The 11,531-nt window shown below is 29.2% G+C and overlaps 2 protein-coding genes across 2 annotated transcripts in view; both read left to right on the top strand.

The window, feature by feature from the left end:
- Positions 1-3,168, top strand: part of LOC106773756 (CASP-like protein 3A1) — a 7,555-nt gene extending 4,387 nt beyond the window's left edge. The window contains exons 3-4 of the mRNA XM_014660503.2: positions 2,537-2,603; positions 2,822-3,168. Coding sequence (XP_014515989.1) covers positions 2,537-2,603; positions 2,822-3,037 — 283 coding nt within the window. The 3' untranslated portion in view covers positions 3,038-3,168. The remainder of the gene's footprint in view (positions 1-2,536; positions 2,604-2,821) is intronic.
- A 659-nt stretch (positions 3,169-3,827) lies between these two features.
- LOC106773065 (mavicyanin) lies at positions 3,828-4,374 on the top strand. The gene is made up of 2 exons (XM_014659752.1): positions 3,828-4,008; positions 4,103-4,374. Exons 1-2 carry the CDS (start codon positions 3,828-3,830, stop codon positions 4,372-4,374), a joined length of 453 nt encoding a protein of 150 aa, XP_014515238.1.
- The last annotated feature ends 7,157 nt before the right edge of the window (positions 4,375-11,531 follow it).

Raw genomic sequence — 11,531 nt, 5'->3', positions numbered from 1 at the left:
GGAGAGAACGAAGGATCTTCACGTGCCACACTCGGTCCACCTTCCTCCGGTCCACCTTCCTCCGTTTACCTACATATTTAACACATGAACTTTTTGTAAAATTTCCTTTCAAGTTCAAGTCCTTACCTTCAATACTCAACCCCAGACCTAAACAAAAGTCATTCTCTATCATGGGGATTTCTTTATCTCCGATTACAAAACAACCATTACAGTCATCCCATTTCACAACTAATTCACTCCAAATATTCCTAGCCAATCTAACTTTTTCACTCACTTCTACGAACCAACCAAAAGGAGTCCCACAAATCAATGACCTTTGCTCCTGTGTCAGTTCCTTGGTCAGAGTTGATATATAGTTAGTAGAAAATAAGTGTCTAACCGTCAACTGCACCAACCACATCAACCACAAATGTTGAAAACCCTAAAACACTAAATACTGCGAAATACAAACAAAAGGGAGCAAACATAAATAGACCAAGGATGAAGGCGACGCTTACCTTAGTCGAATTACTTGCCATTTTGAAACAAAGGGAGGAGAAAACCACACCAAGATCGAAGAAATCAAACACACCCACGAAGGTCGAACAACGATAGCCTCGACGGCAACAAAATCAAACAACAGAACGAAGATGATAGGGTCAGAGATGGGGAAGAGCGACAACCACAACCAAACCGGAAAGAGGAAACAGGTGTGAAATGGAGAAATGAGAACTGTAAAAACGTTGCACTCTGATGAAACAGGGCAAGGGCAAAAGAGGAAATCAAATTTTCAAATCTGCTCCTATTTTTTCAACTCCTTTTGACATTTTTTTTTTAAAAAAAAAAAATCAACCAATCGTTGCCTGCCACGTCAGAGTGTCAAAATGGTGTTAAATGGAATGGTGTTAAAATATCGGGACGCTTTCTTATATAAGCAGGGGGTGCTTCCTTCAAACTACACAAACTACTCAGATAATTACTCTGCATAGAAAAGTTCAGTTTCTCCAAAAAATACTTCATGACGAGCAAGAAAGGAAGGAAGCGTTCCAAGAGAGGGAAGAAGAATCAAAATAGGCGTATGGAGGTTTCATCTCCAATGCCAACCGAAGGAGAGGTTATCAAGAACGCCAGCACCGGAGGAGAGGTTATCAAGAACGCCAGCACCGGAGGAGAGGTTATCNGCACCGGAGGAGAGGTTATCAAGAACGCCAGCACCGGAGGAGAGGTTATCCAGAACGCCAGCACCGGAGGAGAGGTTATCAAGAACGCCAGCACCAGTTCTTCCTCCCGCTCAACAACTCGTTCAGATCCAATGAGCATTGACATGAACGATGACGAAGTTCTTAATCGGGTAAGTAAGTTTGGGAAAAAAATGGTTCTAGTTGTAGTTAAAATTAATTGTTTTATTGTTTTTGTAGGAGCTGATAAACTTGATAGATGAAATGCGAAATATGTCCTTTAAAAATGAAGCCGAAGCAGTCAATGTTCAAATGGGTCTAAAAGTATGGGTCTAAAAGTAGATTGGGTAAGGATTATCTGTTGCGGTCAAAGGAGCTATGAACTTCTGTTCACCTCATCTAATGAGGTGATTTATAAAATTGCTAGAGAGAATGCGACTGTCGAAATGACTCAAAATGATATAAATCTTCTGTTCCTGTGGGGTTGGTCACCAGGTACATTCTTCCGCCAACTCGAAGCCCAGATACGAGATCTTGAATCTGTAAAGAATTTCTTGATGGTTGTTCCGTTTTACAATGTATCAATCTTCATAACCCAGAAGTTTGATGTCAATGTATCAATCTTCATAACCACTTAATACCAATTTCTCTTAATTCAATATTGAGTTCATTTACGTATTACACTATAGAATAATACCACAGACTCAATTCTATACCTAACGCCAGATGCATCTTTCATTTTTGCTCTTTGTTTTTCAAATCACTCTGAAATTTTGAAACCGAATTACATTGCATTCAGTAATCAACCAGCTGGAGAAGGGCTTTCTTCGGTAATTCCCTTTTTTCTCTCTGATTTTTCAGTGAAAATTATTGCTTCATGGTCCTTTATTGTACTAGTTTTGCTTTTCCTTATTTATCTAATTTTGCATTTCATGATAGTTCTTAGTTGTAAATCAAAGTTAACGGGTGATGTAAATGATTACTTAAACGCTTCTTACCCGTTTGAATGAAATTTAAAGTAATTTACACTAGTACAAAAATCATATTTTATGACGTACAAAAACGAATTATAATGTACATAGTTTTGTACGTTATAATAGATTTACATATTTTATGACGTAGCAAATATTTACTTTATCTTAACATAATAGGAATATTGGAGAAAATTATTTCGAATTGATATTGAGTAAAATTATCTATGTTCACATTCATTAGAATTATTTCTTCAGATAAAGTAAATTTTTGCTACGCCATAAAATATGTAGATCTATTATAACGTACAAAACTATGTACATAGTTCGTTTTTATACGTCATAAAATATTATTTTTGTACTAGTGTTAACTCCTTAGAAAGAGATATCCCTTCTACCCTAAAGCAGATTTCTTAGGACTTCTTCTGTGATACCTTCCAGAAATCATGCATGGCTTATTTTTGCTGGGGATCAGGTACATAAAGCTCTGCATATTTTTAAGGTTTCTCTTGTCATCAAAATCAATTCACAAAATATCAAATTTGACATAATGAGGAACGAAACACAGTACTGTAAGACTATGTTACTGTAATAATACTTAGATTACTATAATACTGATGGGAGAACAACAGAAACAACATGAAAGTTATTATTTGTAATAGGCTGAAGAGTTGAATGATGATAAAATTGCAGGTATTTGCATATGCATTGATGAGTGCTGGATCTGCTGCATCTGGGGTGACCAATCTGAATCGCAGAGGAATTAGACACACGGCTCTGCCAAATTTTTGCAAGCCTTTGCACAAGTTTTGTGACCATGTTGGGATCTCAATAGCCTTCACTTTCACCAGCTGCTTTTTGCTGGCTACATCTGTTGTCCAAGATGTAATATGGCTCTCCCAACACTGAAAACTTTCTCATCAGTGTTCATGTTCATGATTTTTAGTATGCTATGAAGCCACTGTAGTCATCACTTCTGTCAATGAGTTCCATGTTAATACGATTGCTATGAACAATCTTATACTTTTTTACGTATGTTATATACTTTCTCAAGAAATTATAGACTGCAAAGTATCCCTTACATTTCGACTCTAGTTTCTTACACAATGATTTAACGATTTTAAATGGTTTAATCATAAATATTTTCCATGAATTTTCTTAAATAATTCTTTCACTTTTTTTTTTCAATTAAATTCTTATTTTTTAAAAGTTGAAACAATTAAATTCTTACGTTAATCTTTTGTATAAACGTGACATACAAAATTAATTACAAGAACTTGAACTAATGATAAAAAGTTAATTGTTTTAATTTTTTATAAATAAAAACTCGATTGAAATAAATAAAAAATAAAAATCTTATTTGTAAAAAAGAATCACAAAAAATAACGATTATCTAAATTAATAGACCATTTTAAATTATCATACAACTTCTGGAACTGAATAATGCTAAACTTGTAATATATATTCCAATTTCATAATACATTCTATAATTCCAACATGAACTCTTCAACACTTGACGCAGTTGTCGCCAACACTTCGAACAAAAACTGCTGAATAACCGTCACGCTGCACCCACGTAAAGCACCACCTTTCCATCTTTCCATGCATGTTTGTATCTCATTATATAATAAATGTTGCATCTGGTTACAACCATTGATTCTTGCATTTCAGCGTAGGAAATTATAAGATGAACGCAAACATGGCTGCCCTTTTGAGTGTGCTCTGTGTTGTGTTGGCTGTGATGAATAGCTCAGCCAAAATAGCAGCTAGGGAATTCAAAGTGGGTGGCGAAATGGGTTGGCATGAACCTTCCCCCAACGACACTGCATTTTATAATCAATGGGCTTCAACCAACAGGTTTCAAGTTGNTGATTCTTTGGGTAACCATTCATTTGTTTATACACTGCAAATATTTCATAGGATAATGTTCATATAACTGCTACATTATATAACTACTGTTGTTGGATTGTGCAGTTTTTGAGTACCAGAATGACTCAGTTATGAATGTGGAGAGATGGGAATACTTCCACTGTGACTCAAACAACCCCATCAGTGCATTTGATGATGGCAACAGCACAGTGATTCTTGGTAGCCCTGGGATGTTCTACTTCATCAGTGGAACTGAAGATCAATGCCAGAAAGGGGAGAAATTGATGGTAGAAGTCATGTCATTGCGCTCAGTTCCGTCACCATTGCCTCAAGGGTTTCTGACTTCAGTTTTTTCTTCTATTTTCTTCTTCTGCTAACTGTGATTAACTAGCTTGTTTTCTATTGGTTTTAGAGTCTGATTAGTATACATATGTCTTATCATTTTAGCATTTGAACCAAAATTACTGTTTTTAGTTTGATTTCTTGATATTGTGTTATGGATTTTGTGCTGTATTTGGGAATTTGGCTTGACTTTGTTTTCATTCTTGCACTTTTTCATACGTGTCGTCTCAGTTTACGAGTTGACATATTTGAAAAATGATATTTTGACACCAATTTTTGACACTGTACACGTGTCAAAACGTGATTGGACAATTTCAAATTAAAAAAGCTAAAACAAGGACATATTTTTTAATTTAAAATCGTCCAACCACATTTTGACACGTGTACAGTATCAAAATAGTGTTAAAAAATTGGTGTCAAAATATCATTTTGCGACATATTTACATGTTACAGGTTTTGAGTCTGCACTAAAATCACCATCACTTTTTATGACTATCACGTTCATTGGCTTCCCCAAAGCAGAGAATGGGTGAATTTTGGGCTGTCAAAACACAAGTCTTTAACTAATACCATCATATTTTGTTTAACTGCCTATTAAGGAATCCTTACCCTATAACCCTAGATTAATATTATAGGGTCTTCATTTTAAACAATTAATTAAGACAATTACCATTCTTTGATTAATTTTAAAACACTTGGTTTTCTCCCTTGTCCTTGTGTTTATGTTGTTTCCTATTACAATCCAAGAGCATTTAACATGCTTCAACATGCTCCTTTTCTTTACAATAAAAAATTTGTATAAATTAAGACAAAAAGTTAATAAATTCAATGTAGAACAATGACATCACGTTGATTTTAAGATCCCACCACTTGATGAAATTGCCTTACTTTCTAGATCGCAATCTAAGTAGAATATTTCCTTTTGAAAGGACAACTTTTAGTTTAAATAAACATTATTACTGTACCAATTTATCTCTCCATTGATACAAAATATTAATACGGGTATAATTAACATTAACTTTTTAAAAATCACACACACCAAAATTATAAATACGGATCAAATGTAGAAGGTAGGTACTCTCATTAGGTACTCTCATTAATTGCGTATTTATTATATCACTCAGATAAGTCATCGGACTGTCACTTACTTTAGTATAGGAGAACCTTTGACAAATACCTTCTCGAATGATATACTTAAGCCCTTGTTCACTTGAATAGATATGGAGAAGAGTAATTGAGAGGATTTGAAGATAATTTTTGTTGTTGTTTAATTGAATAAATTTGGAGAAAAGTGAGAGTAAATTTGAAAGTAAAATCTATGAGAATTAGTGTAGGATTTAATTTATGTAACAGATTAAAAAAATTTATTTCTAAACTCAAGTGAACAAGGCTTAAAAGAGAAAGGTATAAAAGAACGACCGACTCAAAGAAAAAGTTGTGCAGGAAAAAGATGACTCAACCTTATACTGAAAGAGAAATGGATATGAAAATTTCAACCCATGAAATAATAAATAGGAAACTTTATACTGAGTATGAAATTTTACACCAAAAAAAAAAAAAAAAAGAGGTAATCAAATTCACTTACTCCCCGTATGTATGCCATTCCTATTCTAACGTTGGTGCATTATTGAAAATGGTGGCTGTAGTTATCAAATAATTCAAAACCCGACATGGGCAGTAATCATCAATTTACAATTTGTGTCTAATAGCACAAGGAATAAGTTTGAGTTTAATGATTGATGTACCTTGTAAATGATGAGGTTTTTAATGTTGGATGATTAATATATATCACACCTAAAAGTTGTATATGTAAAACAAAAATTAGGAAGCAAGATGTGATTAATATGGTTATAAAAAAGCATAATTGATTATTTTAAAATGATGATACACGTTTGCAAAATTTGTTTTGTTTCCCAGTTTTGAAAGCATCGTGAGTGAATAAACTTTCCTGTTGTGGTGAGCTATGCTACCATTGCCTCTTTCATGTTTCTTAGCTCCATCTCTTTGATTTTTGTTTTCTGAAAGAAATGGGAAATTTAGAAGATAATCGACTTTAATCATTAAGTAATTTAGGGTTCCACATCTACTTGTAACCCATTTTATCTTTTCAGTATGGTGCAAGTGTGGATGCAATTATTAAAAGACATTATTATTATTATTATTATTATTATTATTTAAATAATTTTTTTAACAACTTTTTGATAATAGATTATGTGTCGTTGTTTTATTGATCTGTATATTTGAAACCGGTCAATTATAAATAATTACATAAACAATTGTGAAAAAAAAAAAAAAAAAACATTTTCCATTATCAAATCATCCACACCACACACTGCACAATTGTAATTGTGATGTTTTAAACAGCAAAAACAACTATGTTACCATGTGATATCATATGTATAAACCATTTTTATTTCGGCTTTTTTAAGGAAGACAAAATAATTCACTTTCCTAAGTCCCATTGTGTTCACAATCTTTGTCACTTCTGTCTCTGTATAGCTAGCAAGCATTAATTTGGAATAATTTCTTTGTCTCACAAGAGTATTACAACGTGTTATTTTATGTTAAATATGTTTTTAATATATAAATATTACGTAAAATTGAAATTTATTTATGTTTAAAACTAATAAATATAATTTTATTAATTTAATTATGTTTAATTTTTTATTATTAAACACGTTTCTCAATAGACATTAAAATAATAATGTATTAAAAAATATATATATTAACCTAAAATGTATTAGACACACGTTCAAATTTTTTAATATAACTAAGTTAAAAAGATTATATATTTATGTGCTTTTAAGTTTAAACATCAAAATCTATCAGAGTTTATGTAAGTTATAGTTTCCCATCAAAATTCAAATGTTAAAAACATTTTTAATTTCAAGGGAAAATGAATTCAATTTTTTTTTTATGTTAGAATTAATTTACGTTCAAAGTTTAAAATGAAAGATTAAAGAAATTATATGAGTTTTTTGCAATATATGGCAGGTGTATGATGTATCTTTTGTAATTCTATGGCTGATACATCTTCTACAAATATCGATATTAATATTAATTTTATTTATTGATGAAAAAAGGAATTTTTACATTAATTTTGTTATAAATGAATGTAGAATGTTTTTAAAGTTTCTAACATTATTTTTTATTAATGACTATAGTTGAAATGAACTTGATTTTCTATAAATTTCTTAAGGATTCACCACGATTAAAAAATGAATGACCTTATAAGAACGCATGTACATTACTAAAACATAATCAATTATTATGATAGAAAATCTAACTTGTGAAGATTTGTACATCTTAATATTATAGTGTTTGATTTATCAATTTCAAGCAAAACGCATATGTATATTGTAGATTAATAATGTTATATTAATGTGAAAATTATTCATTTTTTATGGAATTTTTCATTGATTTTCTCAAGCAGCACCAATAACTTATCATAAAAAGAACTGATATTATTTGTCAACAAATATGGCTACTCAAAACATATGAATAGCATAGTTTATAATTGAAATATTTATTGGTTGTTTATAAACTTGGCTGTGGAGCTTTGGCCACCTATAAATCTTTTTTTAACCATAATATTTGTATCAATTATTACAACTAATATTTACACCTTAAAACATACATAAAATAAATATTATATATATATATATATATATATTATATATATATATATATATTAAAAAAATTATTCTCATTTTTACATTCAATTGTTATAAAATTTTTGTTTCATCACCATTTTCATTAAACTTCATTAAAGAATGTATATAGCTATATCTGTTCCAGTATCACATTTATTGTTTCACATATTAATTAAAAAATTCTTTACAAATAAAACATAGTATTATAAGGTATTCAATGTCTATATATATATATATATATATATATATATATATATATATATATATATATATATATATATNATATATATATATATATATATATATATATATATATATATATATATATATATCGTACTCACTTAGGATAAGTATCCCTTGTCAAAATTAGAAAGAATTCAAACAATACCAACATTTTCCATTTCTAATAGTCAATGATGAATAAAATGTTATTTTGTAATAACATGCATACATTTTTTATTTGTTAGTATACAAAATAAAACTAATAATTGACATAATAATATTCTTTGATTATATATCACATTTTAATTAAAAAATCATAAAAAAAAATCATTTTAATTGACATACAACTTATATTAATATTTGTTCTATAATAACATTTTAAAAAAAATAAGGTTTCCTATTTTTACTCTTAATAACTTTCATCCAGACAATAGTTTTGGAATGACTTGGTCTTACGGTGTAGTAGTAGAATTTCAAAACACTCCAACGGCTTTATCGGAATATGTCATTTCAAATATTATTCAAAACCTTACAACGGAACATTTTCCAAAGCGCATCTATCCAAAGTTAAGTCTTTTTCTTTTTCTTTTTTTTTAAGAAATATGACAGGATTATCTTATCGCGTTAATTAATTAATTTATATTACTTTTGTTATTTCAGATCACAACTACTTACAGAAAATTTATTTTTTTAAACCATTTATCTCAAAAAATAAATATTAATGTATTAAGATGTTAGAAATAAGATTGAAATAAATAAATAAATATTATCTTTGTTAATATATATTCAAATTACGAAAATAAAGAGAGGTGACTGAATGACGAAGGCGATGACTCAAGCACATCAACGGATATAATTATAATTATAATTATAATTATCAATTATAATAATATAATCACAATTGCACTTTTTAAAGACTGAAAACGATAAAGTTAGAGAATGATTAAAGTTAAAATTGCTCACTACACAACAACCATTTCACAATTTCTTCTTGAAAAAAAAGCTCACCCAACTATATTTAGAATTAATTTAAATACATGGATATTCTTCTATAAAATTATGACTACATTGTGAAATTTTATTAATAACTGTTCATAATGATTAATTTGAAATTTTATTTAGTTTTTAATTAATTGATGTAATGAATTTCTTTTACAAAATATCGAGAGAAAAAAAAAACTCAAATGTTCAACAACACATAAACTATGAATTTTAAAAAATTTGGTTTGAAATATATACCCATAAGTGGTAAAATTTATCCATATAATTAAATAAATAAGTTTTATTCAGTATTTAATGAGTTTAATTTAATGATCTACATTTATATACATTATATCCACATCATATGTGTAGATTTTTTAAATACACAGTTGGTATATTGATTATTACAACTTAACTAAAAAAAGAAGAATATGTAACATTGAAAGAAAAATGAGCATGCATGAGAATAATTTCTCAATTTGATAGAACATGTATATTTGTCTTAATAGTGGTACGATTTGAAATTCATGTTACCTACGAGAATGGTATACTGATATATACATAAATTTAGTAAGAGGGTGAGCCTTTAATTTACCAACTTGTATTTAACACTTTTGGAAAAGATGTTAAACTAGAAATTTCGCAAGTATACATCAAAGAATCCACATAATATCACACACTTCAATTTGTAGATGATATAATAAAAATATGATAAATTTATATAATAACTCTCAAATTAACTTGACTATGAGAGATTCTCCTATCGTTTTAATAAATAAGTTTATATTAACTTCAATTTTACAAAATTGATTTTCAAAATAAAGAGTCATTAATTTCATATAGTGTGGCATGACTCTTCTTAAGTTCAAAACACTTTGTTCATAATAAACTCCAATCATATATAAATATGTACAACTTTACTTTTAAAATGTATAATTTTATCAAAAAGTTATAATATATGACTGGATGGACCGGACGGTCGAAGAATTGTCTTGAAAAGATTATGTTGGATGGACTAGACGGTCGAGGAATTGTCTGGAAAAGACATTACTAGACGACTCATAAGGGACGGTCAGTCATAATCTTTGATTAATGACGGAATTAAGGTAAGATGTGATTAGAGACATTGAGTCGTAATTAAGATTCTGCTAATCATAAGCCTATGATAAAAATTATAAATACAAGTCAGAGGTATGAGGTAGGTGATTCACATTTACTGTACATCTATTACTGTTTTAAGTTTATTGTGTGGACTGTACACTGACTTAAGCGTCGGAGAACCTTTAACAGGTACCTGATCAGTCGGTTTGGAGAAGGAGTCGTAGGAGTGCGACCAGACGATATTCGAAAAAGACGGAGGGAGATTTGAAAGTGAAATCGGATGGCCAAAAAGACAAATTATGAAAGTATTGGTGGCAGTTCGACCTTACAACCAAAACAATATAGTTTCTCATTAAATTTGTAACTTAATTATAAAGAATTAATATATAATATAAAATTTGTAAATCACACATTTGATATACAAATTAATTACTATAATATCGGATTAAGCTTCACAATTGAATTAATATAAATTGGAATGATCCAAATTGATAAAATTTCTATCTATAAGTAGCCAAACATAGAATACGTAACTAATCACAATTTTAATTAATTTTAAAGATAAGCCTCCACAGTTGTATAGTTAACGTATTAATTAAGGAAGTTGTTTCATTATATTCCTTTTTTATACTAAAAAACAACCGTTTGAAATTGCAGGTTTCTTTGACCCTAGTGTGCTGCAAGATTGCTTGTTTCATACATACACAACTACACCAAATCACTATTATATCTACAATAATAATAATAGTTTTAGATACATAAAAATTTTACATTAATGTAGCACGATCTTTTATTTTTTATTTTCTTTTTCTTTTAAAAAAATAAAAAAATATTTTTTATGGTAATTTTTTTGTTATAATTTGTCATATAAATATAAAAATGTATCAACCTACCATTATTCTTATATTTATCTAAAACTGTTTCTGAATATAAAAAATACTAATATAATTCCACAAATCTTCCTATCATCATAATAAAAAAACAAAAAATCAATATCTTTAAAATATAAAACACGTTTAATAAGAGGAAGTTTTAGGAGAGTTAAAATTACACTGAAAAACAACAAAAAAAATAAACAAGCCTACTTGCTAAGGCTGTCTATCACAACGTGTGAAACATAGAGCACACCACAGTAAGTTTCTAAGATAAGCATTAAAAAAATCAAGATAATTAAACTCACATTATTACAGTTTATGATTGAATAATAATATATCGTTTTTACACTGCATGTATTG

This window comes from Vigna radiata, chromosome 9 (genome assembly GCF_000741045.1).
Source record: "Vigna radiata var. radiata cultivar VC1973A chromosome 9, Vradiata_ver6, whole genome shotgun sequence".
In the NCBI taxonomy this organism is placed as follows: domain Eukaryota; kingdom Viridiplantae; phylum Streptophyta; class Magnoliopsida; order Fabales; family Fabaceae; genus Vigna; species Vigna radiata.
Note: the sequence above shows the minus strand (reverse complement) of the source record. Positions and strands in the feature narration are given on the sequence as shown.